This window comes from Mya arenaria, chromosome 3 (assembly GCF_026914265.1).
Source record: "Mya arenaria isolate MELC-2E11 chromosome 3, ASM2691426v1".
NCBI lineage: Eukaryota > Metazoa > Mollusca > Bivalvia > Myida > Myidae > Mya > Mya arenaria.
This window is the reverse complement of record NC_069124.1, coordinates 79,055,687-79,075,759: the sequence shown is the minus strand read 5'-3', so window position 1 is coordinate 79,075,759 and position 20,073 is coordinate 79,055,687. Positions and strand designations below refer to the sequence as shown.

Below are 20,073 nucleotides of genomic sequence, written 5' to 3'. Positions count from 1 at the left end.
AAATATTTTCAGGTAAAGGTCAAAACTTTGTATTTTTATTAATAACTAAAGAGTGTAAAAGGTGGCTTGAAACATCAATATGAAATGATGGGCATTTCCTGGTGTATATATACACTCAGATGTATTATTAAAGTTTAGGTCAAAATCTATCATACTATCTAAAAAGCAGCCTACTAAATTAACGACAGACTTACTTATTCAGTCCAGGAAATGAACACTTACAAGATGTTTAGATTATTAATATGTTCAACGTCATTGTTGATTGTCCTTTCTGATAACTTGAACACAACGAAATTATCACTTCAACCGTTTTTTTGCAACTTTTTGAAATGTCATTTACCGTCAAAGATATCCACCTACAGTATGCAGGGTTAAACTTACTATTCAAAAAATGAAGTTTTGTAAACAGTTTTATTATACAATCACTGAATATGATCTGATATTCAGTGCTAAACAGTCTTATGGGTTTTTTTTCTGCAAGTGAATATGAGATCGTATTCAATGACTTCCCCCAGTCAACAATAACGCCGAATTCATTAAATGACAGAATACTTTGTGTCCGAGATGCGTATGACTACATAATATTGTAAATCATATGTAGTTAATGTGATTTTGTTTTGCGACGGGTCAAGTTTGCGTGTTCAGCACTTTGTTGGTCGAAAATTATCGGTTTAAACTATGAAGCCGTTGGAACACAGCTCACTACTAAGAGAGTTGCCCCCTGTTTGTACGCCGGATCCTGCGCTATTTAGGATGCCGAGATAAGTAAAGCCGAATTCCACTTTAAGAGAAAACGTGGGTCCGGATTCCAAAAGAAAATAATCAAACATAAATGAGAACCATAAACGTTATTACTTGTAAAGTAAAATAATCAATTGGGCGACGTGTTATAATATTTTTTTATTATTTTTTTTATAATACATACATTTTTCCCGATGGAGAGCGCCCGAACCAAATCCTATATTTTTTCGCTCATGGGAATGTACATGTTCAAAGTTGTCCGACGCCGCGAAACCTTATGTCAAATCTAGGAACCGCCGTTAGTCACGTATTTTAAATATTAATAAGGTGAAATCTGATATTGGAATAGCGAATATACCTCAAAACATTATTTAAATTTTGAACAGTGTATAATTAGTTGACAGCATAAACACATCACGTATAAGAAAGAAGACGTTGTAATTCTACGCGGCTTATAAATAATGTTGCTTCTATTTCCTGGCCCCTTTAGCGTAAGTAAAATTGTATGTAGCCTTGGTGAGTATGTATGCCCGAGCAGTACTGAGAAGCAACTAGGCTGAGCGTGACATGAATAAAGACATCAAAATGCAAAACACTAAATGTTAGGATGTAAGATGCAAAATCTTCCGCTCACATTCCGCCAGGTTTTCTCGATTGTTTCGCTCGCTCGTCATTTAGTTTATGTCAATCAATCAATCAAATCTTTATTTCCTTCTATATAGAAGATTTGCAAGAAGATTAACATGAGTTATGTAGTGTGTAATACATATCAAAATGGCTTGCACTGGGTTATAGTTTACCGCAGTCATACAATACCGGGACATATGTTACCAAGTGTATTGATTACGGTATACCAGAAAAGGCAATTAACGCATCCCTTAATATAATTATTCCTTGACCCCTCCACATTTATGTATCGATATACGTTCCGCTATGTGCATGTGAAAACTGGTTAGTTTAAAACCGTACGAGAGAAGCCAAGATGTCTTCAATATTTTTGATCAATGGACATAACTGGTATTCCGGGTTCCATTAAAAAAGAAGCGATGTTCCGTTCCAAAACTGATGATCAGCTGTACTCCGAATTTCTTTATCATTATCAAGCATCTGGTGAATGAGAATGGGATTCCAAGGTTGGAGGTGTGACACCCTCACTACTGCATGTGACTAGCATTACACATGTATAGTAAGCCCCATAACTCTGGCTTAACTGTTTGTCGAATTACGTCCCTCATCGTCCCTTGAACGACTTTCGACTGAAAAATGTGTGTTGGCATACATTTAGTATTCTTGTTCAAATTTCTGAATTGTAAGAACAGTTAATAGCCAGATTTTTTAAAATTCTTTATTCCGTTAAAGATTTGGAATACAATAAATTTAACACTGTCAACGCAACTCTCCTAGATGAGCCTCTACCACATTTACCTTTATCTCCTATTACAGACGACTGTCGTTCTATACAAGGTACGCTAATTACATAATAATAATCAATGATATACACATGGCATGCACTGAAAAATAGTGATGAAGAATGGAACATCAAATGATTCAACAAGTTCTGTACAATGGTATATCCAACAATGACACAGCTTCACCCGATCTCGTAAAATAGCACTTGTTTTACCATATGTGACGATACATCACTAAGCTAGTCGTCTCCACGTGCAGGCTTGCCTTATTTAGTGATATCATAAGAAAAACCCAACCAAGATGCTCGCTCACTCATTTCTACGATAGGGCTGTTTCTACTAGTCTTCAACAAGCATTTTAAACGAGGCACTTAAGGAATTGTTCATATTGTCCCATCCCCGTCCAAGTTTGAGTCCTTTTTAATAGTCCTGTCCCTGTTACTAGTCACCCACTGTAAGTCCCGTCCCCAACTAGTGTCTCCTATCTAGCGTGTCGGGTGCGGCGCTGCAGGAAGTACTTGAGTGTTTCCTGTTTAAACTCCTCCCATTGCATGTTGGCGTCCAGCCGATCCACAAGCTCTGTCTGTGTCGGGAACGCCTTCGCCTGCACCGGAAATAAAGGGTGTAAGAGAAAGTGCGAGTGAGGATTGTCCAAATAACCATGAAAGGCAAGGACTTTCCTATATGCGCTCCTGTATACGAGCAGCTTCCTTGTCGAAATACGACAAGCATGCAAGCATGGAGTAAAGAAATATTTCAAATCGAAAACAATACATTTGTATCGCTAAACCGTATGGAAAATGAACAACGGAATGGTATGAAAAGTAAACCAAACCATTCCCGGACCGTACCTTTAGTCTTATGAGACTAAAGAGGGCGTCGTCACAGTGCTTCATGAAGAACTTCTTGTTGATGGCTAACACCTCACAGTCCCCGCTCACCTGATGTTAAGAGAATATGTACATAGATCCAATATCTCCAATGTTTTAAAATATGTATCTCGAAATAATTAGTCTAGTGCGTTTTTGTTTAACACTTAGCGACTAAACAACAGAAAAAGTGGCTACTTATAAAAGGGGGGTTATAATACCCAACGCATTCAGTTGTAAAGAAAGCATACCAAGCTTACGGAAGGCCCTCTTTCGTCGTGCTCTAAACAAGACCGCAGACCCTGCAAGCAGTTTCAACAATAGTCATGTCAATGCCAATGAACGGAATAAATAGGGATATGTGCAAATACACTTGTCTTTCACGTCCTTAGTTAATAAAAGAGTGAAACGGTCTTATGTATGTCACTTACAAAAGTGTGTCCGGGGTGAAGTGTTTCTATCTGCACGAAGGGTGGCAGCGCCATGCCTTCCTCTACCGGCAAACCGACAGCCTGCTTACTTCGCCTCAGTCCGCCACTGAAATGGACGTTGAAAAATAAAATAAAGCATTGGAAATCATTTATATCGTTGACGAAATCCACTAAAATTATGATGTACTTACTTAATTGGAAATAATGAATGACAAACCTCTCAGACGCGTTGCTTTTTGTCTTCGTAGTCGACGAACCTAAAACAAATATTATTTAACTTAAAATACATGTATTGGGATTAGAAATTGAAAAACTGGAAAATGATATCAAAACAATTGAACTCAGAATGTTTCAATATCCGGAAAGCAAACTCAGTCTCTAACACCTCACCTTCGTGTTCGTCCTCCACGACTACTTCGATGTTGTGTGTGACGATTACTTCGATCGAGGTATCCTCCGTCGCTTCCGGTTTGTCACCCACGTCCTCATCCAATGATTCGTGGCGGACGGAAGGCTGGGTTGTCATGGGCCGCGTCGGCGGTCCACTGCCTCCGATCGACACGGAAACCCGCTGACCCGGGAATGCAGATTGGCTGCGGAGACGGTAGTCGATGCCGGTGTGGTCTGAGTGGCAATTCCGGTGGGCAGGAGCTGCCGCTGTTGGGATAGTGGCACGTCGTATCGTGCTAGGATGGTAGTTTCTTGGGGCATAGCAGGACTTACCTGAAAGTAATTTTCACAAATGCAATCATACGTAAACTGACGAGCGCTATAAGCTTTGAAAATACTTAAGTTAAATGAAATTATAAGTAACCTATATTCGTAGTCGAAACATATTTTGTAGGGTTCTTACGACCTGTTCCGTCGGCGACAAAGTCGAGTATTTTCTTCTTCTTGTGGTAGGAAGACTGTTCCTCCATCTGCTGCTGGATCTTCTTCCGGCGCGCCTTGACATCCACCCGCCCCGGCTCCAGGTGTTTCAACACGCGCGCCTCGCCCTGCACACACAGACGGACATATAGAGATATTGACAAAAAAGCATGCGGCGCCCTGCACACACGAATGGGATGCTGGGGAAGATTTGCAAAAATGTTCATAGCTAGCATGGTTCTCCAACTTAAAGATATTCCTATCCGTGAATAAACATGCTCGGTAGGATACTGATTGTCTGCCAAAAATGCGGACTCAATTAAGTAATTAATCTCTCTTAAATACAAAGTTTACTTGATAGAAAAAATTTGCAATTACCGATTTTATTACGTAAATCCATTCAATGTCATTGCTGTCTTTCACAATGAGTCGTCCGTACCTGAAAGAACAAATTTGAAAAAGCACATCAACATTGTCGTTTAAATCTGATCAATACTTTATACGGCAATAATCATTTTTTTCCGTTTTCTATTCATAGCATTTTTATGCACAAGAAATGCATGTTTATCTCATTTATCGAGACATATCTAATTTCAAAATAAATTCTTTCAATTAATTACATTTGCAAGGACACTCAACGTGTGCACATGCAGCAATGTACTCGTAAAGTTTATAGTTGCTTTAGTTGACCGAGATTAGTTCTACAATGTGGGCGGAAGGGCCATACTTGTATTTGAGGGCGCTCCATGTGCCGGGGTTGTCCAACAGTTTCTGCATCGGGAAGTGCTGGAACACGGCGTCGTTCCTGGAGTAAAAAGGCCCAACATATAATATACGCGCTTGCGGCCGTGCATATTTCAAGATAATTGGTTCTTAATTATAAATTAATAATGACGCAACTAATGATTCATTTACAATTACGGAAAATGACAAAACTGTAAGTTTAGACATTCTAGAATAATAAGGTGCCGTTGTCATCATAATGGAGGGAAACATGTCTCTGTACAATTGAATTTGTACAAGCAAGTGAGATTTAAATTGAAAATAGAGTATGGAAGGTACTCTTTAAGTTTACATGTATTTCGCAATCGAATCAAACCGAATCTATGGAAACATTTCCGCACGGACAAACTATAGGTAAGGCTCCTGCATATCAAAACAGGAGTTCTCACCGTACGTGACGAATGCCCCCGAAGTAGCCGAAGTACCAGACAGATCAATGGAATATACCTGCACTCAGGTAGAGCTAACATAAACCATAAGCATATATGCAGGATCACATGATTGTTGACTTCAAGTGTTGGATTAAAAGTTAAGGAACATGGAACTTGTAAAGGGCACGTCCAGCGATAAGGTAATGCGTCTTTCATCAAACAGCTCCCCTTTATATATATGTCAAACATCTGTGCAATGATATTTCAAAATCTTCCATTGCATGACAAAGTTACAGCCCGAAGACGACCACCTAAACTCTTTGTGCTTATGTGTAGCATTCTTTAAGAATTAACCTCTAAGCGTGACCTTGACCTTCGAATACCACCGAATGCCGAATATCTGTGCCAACTTATTTAAAAATCGGCACACGCATGATAAAGTTACAGCCCAGTCACAATCACCTAAATTATAGATGCATATTTGCATTATTTCATTATAATTGCCCTTAAATGTGACCTTGACCTTCGAAGTTATGTCGTGGGTCTTGGACGTCACAAGTCGTTTTTAAATGTGCCACGTTAATCTCTATGTGCATATTTTACAGTATTCAATAATGACAAAACTTAACATTTGGCATTGACCTTCAGGGTGGGGACTTGTGTCTTGCACAAGACACATTGCCTTTATGTGTCGAACATCTGTACCAGATTATTTCAAAACCGCTACCTGCATGACAAAGGTATATTCCTGACATGATGAAAAAAACGGTCAAAAGGACAGACGTCCGGACGGACGGACGGTGCGATTTTAATATGCCCACCTTCGGGAGAAAAAGACTATACTGCTTATTCTTTGAATTAATTCACTTGACAAGCACACGGTAAAATGAAAGAAAATGGCAGTGTACGGTACCAATAATTCGCCCACTTTAGAACATAGAATTATTTTAGAAGATCGCAACAAATTATCATGATTGACAACACATTGTTTCCATATATTTTTCTATGAACTTAAACATAAATGTTGAATTTAGCTTTGTGAAAACAGGTATTTTGCGGTGAAATATTCACCATTGACCATAGGTCATAACCTGCCCCCATGAGTGTTAAATATTAATTTGGTTTTGCTTAATCTAGAAAAAAAAATGCATGCAACAATTTTGGTACGATTATTTGGTTTGATTCGGTATATAATGGTGCCACCTAATGCAGTATCAATATCGCCGATAAATTGCCAGTTTTCAGAGAAAAATATATTAGCTTTAGTGTTTCGAATCTACAATTTAAACACAAAACATAGATTATGACCAAAGGCATGTATTCGATGATGTTGCCAATAAACTTAATCAAACCATAGTTTGTGTGGAAAAATTATAATGAAATTCCGACACTATAACGAATAGGCCCCTAGTACACTTACTTGCATATATCCAAATTTTTCGGATCACAATTGTCTGAAGACATGTTGAAGATGACCCTGTAATCCTGTGGCGAAAAGAATTATATTTTATCAATAGTACGGTCACATTTTTGCTGGGTATCGCGTTTGTATCCGTTTCTTGCACTAAACCAGTTGTTTTTCACTGCAAGGCCTTCCAAACTGTGAACAACATCAGCTGCGAACAACTTCAGTTTATACGAAATTCACAATCGCTGAATATAACAAAGATCAACAGTTTCATTTTCATTGTAAGGAAAATTGAATGTCTTGAACACTTTAATTAATAAAATTAATTATGTTATAATTCACTTTTGGAAATTTCCTGTACAAGTTTGAATAACCGATATGGTTTTGTAAACTGAAATGGTAATTTCTCAAGTAAATGTTGATAAATATTTTTGACATTAAGATGTTGGAAATAATTCTGATTCTTTGAACGTAAGATAGATGAAATATCACCACACGTTTCTATTTGATGAATCATTCAAACCATTGCTCTTATATTCAGTTCTTGCAAGCAAGCGAACACGTATCCTACCACGCGAAATGTTGGCTAATAATAATCCAGATGCGATTAATAACACCGATGTTCTGAATGTCAAACATTTCAATTAACTGTCACCTGATTCCAAGATTCAATAGCCTGGGATTGGATCTTTGATATTTCCAGCAAGTGCGCTCAAGCATTATTCCGTAACAACAAATTATTATAAGCAAGGCATTGAGCTATTTTTTGTCACAGAAAAATCCAAAATTAATGGGCAGTGATTGTTCTCCTTATCAATGTTTGCTGTTTGCTGTCTACGCTGGAGGATCGCTCTACACTGATACAACCAACGCATTAATAAAACATTTATAATTCGCAATATGATCAAACGTAGTTATATCCGACAGAATAAAAGTATATTTCAAACATACAAAGCACACCAATGTCTTAATTATTTTTTTGCAAACGAGCGCCGATTCACGCTTTACAATATATACAGGAGACCTTATTCTATTCTGAAATCGAATATAGATTTTTCTGCCATCCGTGGAAATTACCATCTATTGTCCTGTTAAACTGATTTTAAAAACTTTTACCAATGCGTTCTTTTATGACATTTTACAATTGAATAAATAAACACTTATTCATCGTTCTCTCTCATAAATTCCGCCATCATTTATATTTCAAATGTGCTACTCTGAAAGCAAATAAGGCGGTCGGATAAGATAAATGTTTTTACTTCAATAAACAGACAGAAAAAAGTGATTAAAAGTTAAGGCAGTGTGCCAATGGAACGAACATCAATATTATTGATGAACACGCGTCAACATGGATTAAGGAAATGAATAACGCTTGCGCAATATGCAATCAGTTATAATGCACGCATTGGTATCTAAATGAAAATCGTTCAACCATTTATAATTTGTAATTAAAAACGCATATATCTGAAAGTATGACGTTTAAGCATGGACGCTGAAAGATCTGCTCATAGTGTGGGTTTCTGTGTTTCTATGTATATAAGCCCTTGGAAGACATTTTAGACTTAATCATTGAAATTAACTGTTAAAAAGCAACAACATAAAATACTTTTTTTCTAAGAGTATATATCCATATATGTTTTTTAGTGTAAACACTCATGGCTCCGCCAATGGGATCACCAGATGAATTCTGATTTAGTCATTAAGAAAGCATCAGACAAAAACAAACGCATAATTTTCATTAATTCATGAATCGGTTTGATTAAGTAAGTTAGTTAGCAATGGGCGCATGTGCACTGGATAGAATAGAAGCATTCGCGCGAACACTTATTAATGTTTGCTTATATATGCAAAATAACATTGGCTGATGGGCTGCGCCCAGCTTATGCCGAATTTATAGCTTAAAAAAAGAAAGAAACATTAACTATTACTTCTTGATTTCTTGTACAAGAAATGCGCAGATTTGCACTAAATGTAAGATTTGGGCTTTTCATCATCACATAATAAACCGAACTTTTCCCGTTTCGTGGGGATTTACTCACGAATCTGTGGAGGTAGAGGATCTCTACGTCGTCCTTGGAGAGCACAGTTGCGCGCCGGGACGACCCACAGATCAGGTCCTCCTCCTGCGAGACGGAAGGATATGTACATTTAAGCAACACCAACAATTGTTCAAAGAAAGTAAGAAGACATCTTTTTGAACTTCGTTTTGTGTTAGTGCGTTTATCTATGCATGCACATAATTGTCGATTGATCATTCCGTCACTGTCAAAAGTATAACATTATCTTAATTCGTTTTACACGGGTAACCTACCAACCATTCAGGGTAACACGTGGTAATTTACACCCATCCGTCTACCACCTGCCCACATACCCGCGTCCAGCTACCACCTGCCAACTTACCTCCGTCCGTCTACCACATGGTAACTTATCCCCGTCCAGCTACCACCTGCCAACTTACCCCTGAAGGTCTACCATCTGCCAACTTACCCCCGTCCGTCTACCACCTGCCAACTTACCCCCGTCCGTCCACCACCTGCCAACTGACCCCCGTCCAGCAATCACCTGCCCACTTACCCCCATCCAGCTACCAACTGCCAACTTACCCCCGTCCGTCTACCACCTGCCAAATTACCGCCGTCCAGCTATGTCTTGCCAACTTACCCCCGTCCGTCTACCACCTGCCCACTTACCCCCGTCCAGCTATCAACTGCCAACTTACCCCCGTCCGTCTATCACCTGCCAACTTACCCCCGTCCAGCTACCAACTGCCAACTTACCCCCGTCCGTCTAAAACCTGCCCACTTACCACTTTCCGGCTACCACCTGCCAACTTACCCCGTCTAGCTATAACCTGTCCACTTACCACCGTCCAGCTACCACCTGCACACTTACCTCCGTCCGTCTACCACCTGCCAACTTACCCCCGTCCGTCTATCACCTGCCAACTTACCCCCGTCCGTCTACCACCTGCCAACTTACCCCCGTCCGTCTTCCACCTGCCAACTTACCCCCATCCGTCTACCACCTGCCCACTTACCACTTTCCGGCTACCACCTGCCCACTTACCCCTGTCCGGCTACCACCTGCCCACTTACCCCTGTCCGGCTACCACCTGAAAACTTACCCCTGTCCGGCTACCACCTGCCAACTTACCCCTGTTCGGCTACCACCTGGTAACTTCCCCCGTCCAGTTATCAACTGCCAACTTACCCCGTTCGTCCACCACCTGGTAACTTACACCGTTCGTCTTTCAACTGGTAACTTACACCCGTCCCTCTACCACCTGGTAACTTACACCGTCCGCCTACCACAGGGTAGCTATCATCCGCCAGTCTACCACCTGGTTACTTACACCGTTTGTCCACCAGCTGGTAACTTACACAATGCGTCCACCACCTGGTAACATACACCCACCCGTCTTTCAACTGGTAACTTACACCTGCCCGTCTTCCACCTGGTAACTTACACAGTCCGTATACCACCTGGTAACTAACCTTCGTCAGTCTACCACCTGGTTACCTACACCGTTCGTCCACCACCCGGTAACTTACACCGTTCGTCCACTACCTGGAAACTAACCTCCGTTAATCTATGACCTGGTTACTTACACCGTTCGTCCAACACCTGGTAACTTTCACCGTTCGTCCACCACCTGGTAACTAACCTCCGTCAGTCAACCACCTGGTAACTTACACCGTCCGTCCACCACCTGGAAACTAACATCCGTTAATCTATGACCTGGTTTCTTACACCGTTCGTCCACCACCTGGTAACTTACATCCGCTCGTCTTCCACCTGGTAACTTACACCGTCCGTCCACCACCTGGTAACTTACACCGTCCGTCCACCACCTGGTAACTTACACCGTCCGTCCACCACCTGGTAATTTACACCGTCCGTCCACCACCTTGTAACTTACAACCGTCCGTCCACCACCTTGTAACTTACACCGTCCGCCCACCACCTTGTAACTTACACCGTCCGCCCACCACCTTGTAACTCAAACCCATCCGTCCTACACCTTGTAACTTACAACCGTCCGTCCACCACCTGGTAACTTACACCGTCCGCCCACCACCTTGTAACTTACACCCATCTGTATACAACCTGGTAAAACATCCCCGTCCGTCTACCAACTGCATGGTTACTTACCCCGAACTTCTGTCCAGACTCGATCTCCTCCGTCTGTTTTCTACCTTCTGGCTTCTCTACCACTGCAACAGTCAAACGTACAATGCTAAGCACTTAAAGAGGGTGACCGTGTCTTAAACAGTTGCGTCTTACAATCAGAAATATCATGCAAAACAATAAAAAGGAGATATTGAAAAGAAATTGTCATTTAAGATAAGCACACACGTATCATATTAATCTGATTGATTCGAGATATATCATGTGCACTAAATTCATGGACATTTATATTAACTTCTCAAATTAAAATCAGGACTTAAGGCGGATCGTAAATGACACAGACAATAATCCCACAGTGGCAGCACGCAGGTACAAATCGATTTAATAACAGGACAACATTAATCAAGACACCGAAGGATTTAATTTTCCTGTCATCTTGCTAAATAAATATCACACTGCTCACTTGTTATATTCGTTCAATTTGGGGGAATCTCAGCAACAGACGGCAACGAAGATTTAAACGCTATAGAGAAAGTGATTGTTAATTAATCCCCAGCCACGGAGTTGGGAGGGGATTATAGGAATGCACTTCGTCCGTCCGTCTGTCTGTCCTTCCGTCCGTCCGTCAGTCCGTCCGCTCACACGAATGGGTATATTTTGAGTACTAATTCCTTCATTCCTTTTCCGTCCGTCCGTCTGTCTGTCTGACTGTAACATATCGTGTCTGGGCTATAACTAACTGCATTGATGGATTACCATATAACCTGGCACAAAGTTGCCCTTATTGAGACGATGTGCAGTAACCTTGACCTCGGTCCATACCTCAGAGGTCAAGGTCACACGAGATATTTTAAGGTCAGATTTCACATGATCTTGTCCGGGTTATATCTTTAATTTACTGATGCATTGATGGATTACCAAATAACTTGGTACAAATGTTGTCCTCATTGAGACAATGTGCATGACCCTGGTCCGTAGCTCCAAGGTCAAAGTCACACGAGACAAGGTCGCACTCTTCCGAGCATTATCATTTTTAGCATGAATTTTAATATTTTAATAAACAATGGATACAAATGTGATAATAACTTTATAACATGTGTTTCCGCTTCAAAAGCAGTAAAACAATGTTATGACGTCACTACAATATATATGTATCACTTTATCGAAAATTCTTAAGGCCTGCTGTTTCATCGATGTTATAAATCACAGACTCATTTGACATTTTCCTTCTTATTTTTTAGCTAAAATAACCAATGACATTAATCTTACCAATACTACACACAATCTGAATAACTTTAACTAATATCCTTTTATAACATATTTATTTATATTTAGGTTACAGATCAAAAACTTGGATTTCCTATTTTCCCACTCTTGACCAGTGGTAGTGTACATTTTTGGTCAGATTCAACGTACCAGTCAGGGTCAATGCTGTTTTTATGCAATCGGACAGTCAACCAGATGACGTTAATACACCACGAAAGAACCAATATAGCTGCAGTTTCTTAGTATTCCATTGTGTCACTAGACTAGTAAGCATTATATAAAAAATACTGTATTTAACTTGTTTTCATGGTAACCATTACTGAATACCATCTTCTTACTACGGTACTCACGTTCGCCTGATAACAGGAAGTAGATCCCGTCCGGCGCCAGCCCGCGTCGCAGGATTACCCGATTGCGGCCGTACCTGAGGTTAATAACGGTGTTTAATATTATGTTTAGTTGCGCTTATGTGCCTAACATTTGACCAGAGGGGCAAAATTCCCGCCGTGGTAAAAAACGCGGCCAAATTATGCTTAAGTATTTTTGGGCTCGTTTATGAAGCAATTGAGTAAAATGAATATCTTTATTAAAATGCCAATAGTTTTTGTTAAAAAATACATAATACATAACGATGAAGCGATGAAGCTAGTATTACTAATATATGGTATTATACATGTTTGTATTTAAGACCATTGCAGTAATTTCCAGAAAAAAACAAACATTTACGTGACTTTCCAAAACAAAATGACATGCTGTCAGAAAAGAGAAACATTTAAGCGTATGCTGTACGTGTTCATAATTGTTTCATACTAAAAAAAGAATAAAACATGTGTTTAAAATTGATATTTTTCAAAGTATCAGCTGAAGCAGGAGTGCGGTAGATTTGAAATAGTTGTATTTTAAGGTTTAGCACTCCATTTTGACTCAAGACCAAATAGCCAAATTTAAAAACCAAATAGTTCAATCAGACACACAAACATGGTATTTCAACATTTCAGATTTTTGAAGAAATAATCTGCCGATAAATAAAAAAGAGTAAAAAATACCAGGGACCAAATCAATTATTGCGCTTATATTACACGCAAAAAACAAAGGTGGCGGGGGAGGATTTACCGCACCTACAGACTTGGTGCATATTTGACCCCGAAGGTATGTTTTCTACAATGGGTGTTGCGTATATATACCCCAGAGGGAAAATCTCTCCATACACGTGGCATTCGTTTATACTTCGTCTCATATAAAAGTGAATGGTTACTGCGCACACCTCAGTTGATTGAATACATTATTTTTCAAAGACGACAATTAGAGATAAGGCAAATGTAATACTGGTCGTAGAAGGCTTTCTGGCAGATCTCCTTCTGTATGGAGAGCGGGTACTCGTTGAAGGCCTTGCTGATGTTCTTCATGCAGCGCACAACCTGCCAAGGGCAACCAGATAGGTTACAACCAGTCCAAGACAAGTTTGCTATGTTCTCTTCTTTGTTATTGTATTATGTTTTTAATGCAGATGACATCTTTGTAATTATATAAAATCATGCAATATCGAAATATATAAAGTCTGCAACCCCTGTTTTGGTACGTCGTATTCAATGGCTATTAAAGAAAGATGCCACATAATTTGTACAAAAATGCAATTTCGTTTCACATACTTTATAACCACTAGTATTTGGTACGCATTATTCTGGTAAAAATGATCGGTACGCAAGGGGGTGGTGTTAGACAACTTTTGCCATACCTCAACAAGCTGATCCTCTGTGCGAGTCCCAGGTCTCTGTTTCATTATTTTTCTAATTTCATCTGTCAGATAATCCTGAGAAAAGAATAGTTCAGCACTTCAAATGAACATTCCCTTTGATAGTATCTACCATACTCACATAATATGTTACAGTAATAGAATTTGTTTAATTTGTGTGGTTATATTGAAATAGAAATACATCAATTACTATCATTACAATCATGAGTTCACATGTTATCATGACCGGGGTATACCTCTGCCTTCTTGTGTCTCATGTATTCGGTAACATCGAAACTGAGCTGTTCGAGTTCCTGGTTCTCGTTGGGGACGAACGTGACAAAAGCCCGCCCCTTCTTCTTGTCGTTGGTTAGGGCGTTGGCTGCCGCTATATTGTCCACAAGCGCGAACCAGGCCTCCTGGGACACAGAGTCCGCCAGTAATCTGCGGTAAACGACAGAATGCCTTTAACTGTATATATTTTAAAACCAGTTTTCCATTGTATTACTTCAATCGTGCCTTAAATTCAATCACGGATAAACCTTGCGTATTCTCATTATATTAACTTACAATTTTCATGTTCCAAATGGCTGACAACGGAACAAATGGTCCCACTCTTTACGACTTGTTTGTTTGTACCAGTATGACCTTATGGTAAAGCAATTATTTACATAATAATCATGTAATGGTTTAACTACAGTAACGAAATAGTTAAGTAGCAATTGACCAGTCGCAAGATATAAATATAAGCACATGATTGCATTGTCCAATGTATTAACTGATAAACCACCAAAAAATAATCTCGACATGTCGCAATTATTGCTTCGGCGATTGGTCAATTGTAACGAAATAGATTATGTCCGTTATGGTAATGATAATAACGTTATAGTATCGCAATTACAACGTAATTATATAGAGAATAGTTGTTGAATTCAGTGTAAGATCGTATTTTATTTTACACGTGTCTTCGAAAAACGTATGGAAATTTAGTCGTTTTATGATCACGAATGAAATAAAATATACGAACTGACACTAAAACAAAATTAGTATTTTAATTCATTTTTCTAGATGCCGCTTTTTGGTAAGAGTGTTTTCTTTGCCGCTACCCGTAGGACACCCCTCACGTAGAATTTTCGGGACTCCACAATCCCAATTGCGTCCCATGCCATGATATTGACACCAATTACGCAATTCATAGTAACCTTATATGAACGATATTGAATTGTTTTAGTCCAGGAGTTGGATGACCGTACTGTTTGTTCCCGAGTCATTATATAAACTTAAACTATTCCCTTGTACATGAAATGATATGCATTTTAATAGCGATTTCTTAAAGTTCGCATCCTAAGCAAATTATTCAAAAATAGGTTTGAAATTGGCTACCATGGTAACCATTTCCGTATATCAATACCTTTAGTTTACTAGTATATGGCTCTTGGACTATACTGGTAACTGTAACGTACCCTTTACAGACGTGGCAGACCTGGATGAGAAGCTTGACAGCTCGCGCCACGCGCCGGAACCGCACAAACGGCTGAAATCACGCCAAAGTATAACCTTGTTAGGAAACCGAACAGTCGAGACATGTTTCACATCGTGTAAAAGTAACATGAGTGAAAAATACTGAAACTTTGCTTTCTGCACAATTTGTCTTGAAACTTATGATTTTGTCCGACTTACTGAAGGTATTTCCTTCTGAAACAATAAGCTGCTGATGTACAAATTATAATCGATTTTTTTTTAACAATTTCAAAGAAAGTGACGATAATTAAAACTATTGTGTATATTATATTAATTTAATAACGCAAATCTGTATTTATTAGAAATGTAACAATTGACTTACACAACAATCAGAATTATCCATCAAGTATAAAAAAAAATCCACAATCAAACGGTTAGTAAAATGTGAACAGACTTGGTGAAAGGAATGAAACGCATACATGTGCACGAACTAAAGCTGAATGTCTGAGAGATGTAAAACTAATTTGATTTCAAAACATATAGATAAAATTTAATGTCATTTTATTCATTTACTTTGGGTCATAAAGGGTATAAAATCTGAGATGTGAACATTATTAATTAAACAAATACGATAAAGTTATACTATAAATACGAAAATGTTGGGACAAAATAGTATTGACATATTTAATAATCACTTTAAAAATCCGTACATTCAGCTGCGAAATGAACATAAAAGAAAGGAAATAATACAAATAACATGTAAACAGCTCACTTTAACAGGGTACGATCTTCTTTTCAATATACCAGTGTACATAACACCCAAAACTGAGATGTAAGGGATTTTATTAATGTAACAATAATAATTTCACATCTTCAATGCGGTTCGCTGAATCATTTTCTGCTTCATTGCGTGTATTATACTTGATGAAAGGGCAGTGTCACTCCATATATAAATGTGAAAATCTAATTATAAAAAATATAAGTTTGTTTAACAGTTTTCACAACTACAACACATATAAACCACGCAATGCCATATAAAACATGTAACTAAATATTGTCAGCAAACATGTATACGAACAGAACAGGAGCTCACTTACTAAATACACCTTGAAAGAAAGAAAAAATAAAAAAAGTTAAATTAAGATAAATGACATTTCGAGAAGGCTTGCTTGTATTCTACTAAAGCTCAAATCAGGAAAATTCCAACCTGGGGGATTTAGTATACACTTGCTTACGAAATCGAATAAGTAACGGGTATTGAAGCCGGTGTTCAGGCAGTGAAAATGCTGAATTTTACAATTGCTGTCAGCTTTTCACCATTTCTGTTGATGTTTGCAATCGATGATTTCAGTTAATTAAAACGACAGTGTGAAACAATCTACATGATGTACATGATCTATAATGTTGCGTTTATATTTCAATTCATAATTCATAAACCACAAAACGGTCACCTTACAACAACAGAAAATACTATTGCAATATAAAAATATGATTTTATGACGTTTGGATATTATTTTAATGGGCTAAGCTTGACTGAGTTATAAATCGGAAGAATAACATTTTCTGAAAGCCTTATTAATATCAATGGCAACTCAATATTTGCTTAACTATTATAATTAATATATGATTAAATTGATTTTAACGATAGCGTGCTGTAAACGTCTGAATGAGCATTTCAAGACGGTTGCTACCTTTTCCTCCTCCTCTTCGCGGACGTCGTCTTCCGGTTTTGATGACGACACTTCCGGAACGGTGGTCTGCTCCTTCTCCTCCTCCTCTTCGTCATCAAAAAAGTCGATTTTGGTTTTCAATTGCATTGCAGACATTGTTAATGTTCACTCTTACACCAGAGTACACGTGACAATCCGCTTAGATGCCCACGTTGATTAACATGGTATTTTGATATATTCTACCAGCAGCAATGTAACACACCTTTAAAAAATTAACGAATCGTATTTAGACAAATAAAACTAGGTTGAACATTAAATTAACACATTTGGCGTTTTCAATTTCTTTCAAACTCAAACACACACACATTATCCCAGTCTATGTTATGATTAATATATATATTATATATATATATATATTTCGCGTATACATTTCGTCATTTTAATATAATATGCTCTAGGGTATCAAACTCAAAATCAAATGTTTGAATACATAAGTACATCTTTCCCGTAGACTATATCAATTAAGTGAACTCATGAAATGAATGCATTTCCTTCATTTTTTCTAATCACTTGAGAATCGAGTCAAGTCATTTTAAATGACATGGCTATAAAAGCAGTTACAAACCTAGAAAAAATACACTAACATATACTCAGATATAACGTTTCTGTTTTACCAGCATGGAACTAGATCCTCGGGCTGGAAATATCTCTAATTTACTGTACAGCTCCATCTTTTTTGAAATTCTGAGGCCAACTGCATTTCCTGACGATGCATTGAAAGCAACGATCATGGAAACAGTGTCCGACAATGCTGAATGAAACATAATCCCTCATACGGGACCAGGGACTCTTGAATCGGCTGCGTATTAATTATTCATTTCTGCTGATTTAAACTTGCAATCAGATTAATAAGGAATTTCCGTGAAAATTGATTTTACAAATCACGATAGGACCACCATTCAAGTCGGAAAATTAAAGGCAGTTCTTAATTGTCGACGGCACTAATATAGCTTATGCATTGAATGGGATATTATTTTCATTTTTTCATTCTGTGTTTATAACGACGAGCTGTATATGCTTAAGTTAAATAAACATTAGGTTCTGTTCTGTTCTGTGATATAGCCAAACTACCGTGAAGTGTGAAAATAGAGTTTATACTATAGTATGTTATATAATAATAATAATAATTCTGAATAATAATAATAATAATAATAATAATAATAATAATAATAATAATAATAATAATAATAATAATAATTCTGAATAATAATAATAATAATAATAATAATAATAATAATAATAATAATAATAATAATAAAAACCAAACCGTTCAATATCCACCAAACAGTTTGAAAACAACAACAGCACAGTGCATTTTTATTATTATTCCATGTGTTTTCAAAATAATATTTCGAGCAATGATAATAAGAATGATAATGTGGCTGTTTAAAACGAATTATCAAATGTTTATGTAAATGTAGAATAAATAAAGGTTAGCTTCTTTTTGAATTGTTTCAACTAGATATAGATACAGTTCAAATGTGAACTGATATTGGTAGATGATACAATTGACAATCAGACGTTATTAAAGAGCACAATGCCTTCTTTTTGTACCATACCGACACACTTGATATCGAGTTACTCTATCAGTGATCCATGCTCAAGACCATGGCATCCTGAAACAATTTACTCTGTCTGTATATCCTATTAAGAACCAAGTATCTCAAAATTTACAATACAACAAATATATATCCAACTGTATGTTTAGCTATAGCTGTACTTTGATGATGTTGCTGTATTCTAAAGTATATTGACATCTATAATAATACAGCTGTAGCATTCGTCTGTCTCCAAAAAATACAACTGTATATTTACCTACTTGTTTTAAAAGCTATAGTTGCAGCTGATTTGACTTACAGTTGTATGTTACAGCCACAGCCATAAATAAACAGCCGTAGCTGTGCTTTCAAATGTAGATGTTGCTCAAAAATACAGCCGTAACTATATTTTGTGTCATACTCTTGTTGATTAATATATCTGCGGCTGTGACGTCTGACTGTTTTTTTTTTATTTATAGATACAGCTATAAACATACAGCTACAGCTGTACTTCAGAATAAATGAAATGCAGCGGTAGCACTAAATTTGCAGCTGTAGCTATACTTTGTGGCTTACGGTTGCTGATCCTGTGGGTTAGTCATAATATACATTTTGTAACAAGATGTCTGACTTCAAATGTTCTAACAGCCATCTGAAAAGTCACCGAATAGGACGATTTAGCGGCATGATTTAAAAACGATTACGGAATATGCACGTATGAACATTTTCAAATGTTCAATTACGATTAAAGAAAATGATACTAAATGGTGGCAACAGTGGTAGGATGTGTTTGTTACGGGTGAGGTATGATATATGTTCTGTTAGGGTGAAACCCAGACACACTACTCACAGATACGCCTGCTCTGAACGCCTTCATGATGGAAGGAGCGGTCATGACTGTCTTCAGCCCGCCGTCCTTCAAGAAGCTCTCTTTACGGTTGACTGCCTTATGCGTAAGCAATCTGTTCTGTGCTGCCATCTTCTTTTGTTGCTGTCCTAGTATGGCAGCGTTCGCGAACATCGCCGTCGTGTCGCGTCTGCTCAGCCCTGCACTCGAGGCTGACCGCTGACTCTCCTGCACGAGCAATGCCGTTCGCTTTCCGGCTACACTGTTCCGTCCAGACAAGTTGTTGTGGCCAGGAGCCAGCATCCCCTGGACGCTGTTTCGTCCACCAAGCGGCGTTGCATTCCGGCTGTCCGGTTTAATTGCCGTCCCGACATGATGTCTATTTCGCGTTTCCACGTCAGAACTCATTTTCTAGGACGACCGATTAAACAGACCTACAGCATGTGTACACGGCTAGATCCAATTCCACTTAATGACAACATAACAATC

The 20,073-nt window shown here is 38.3% G+C and overlaps 1 protein-coding gene across 2 annotated transcripts; it reads right to left on the bottom strand.

The window, feature by feature from the left end:
* Positions 1 to 2,078: 2,078 nt before the first annotated feature.
* On the bottom strand, positions 2,079 to 18,592 carry LOC128227315 (uncharacterized). Of its 2 annotated transcripts, none has more exons than XM_052937720.1 (19): positions 18,467 to 18,592; positions 17,161 to 17,401; positions 15,472 to 15,542; positions 14,266 to 14,452; positions 14,012 to 14,086; positions 13,603 to 13,694; positions 12,627 to 12,700; positions 11,035 to 11,096; positions 8,922 to 9,005; positions 6,895 to 6,959; positions 5,048 to 5,125; positions 4,699 to 4,759; positions 4,304 to 4,448; positions 3,841 to 4,173; positions 3,668 to 3,707; positions 3,451 to 3,556; positions 3,271 to 3,321; positions 3,002 to 3,091; positions 2,079 to 2,754 (listed from the first exon to the last, which is right to left on the bottom strand). In XM_052937720.1, exons 2-19 carry the CDS (start codon positions 17,293 to 17,295, stop codon positions 2,632 to 2,634), a joined length of 1,872 nt encoding a protein of 623 aa, XP_052793680.1. In that variant the 5' UTR covers positions 17,296 to 17,401; positions 18,467 to 18,592; the 3' UTR covers positions 2,079 to 2,631. The 2 variants fall into 2 exon arrangements, with proteins under 2 accessions (XP_052793680.1, XP_052793681.1); XM_052937721.1 differs by having other exon boundaries at positions 4,307 to 4,448.
* Positions 18,593 to 20,073: the final 1,481 nt, after the last annotated feature.

Excerpts from the sequence above, each read along its gene's own strand:
- LOC128227315 (XM_052937720.1), bottom strand. The coding sequence starts at position 17,295 with ATGTCTGCAATGCAATTGAAAACCAAAATCGACTTTTTTGATGACGAA. Across the intron at positions 14,453-15,471 it reads GTCTGCCACGTCTGTAAAGG|ATTACTGGCGGACTCTGTGT; the intron begins GTACGTTACAGT and ends CGTTTACCGCAG. Across the intron at positions 14,087-14,265 it reads TGAGACACAAGAAGGCAGAG|GATTATCTGACAGATGAAAT; the intron begins GTATACCCCGGT and ends TTCTTTTCTCAG.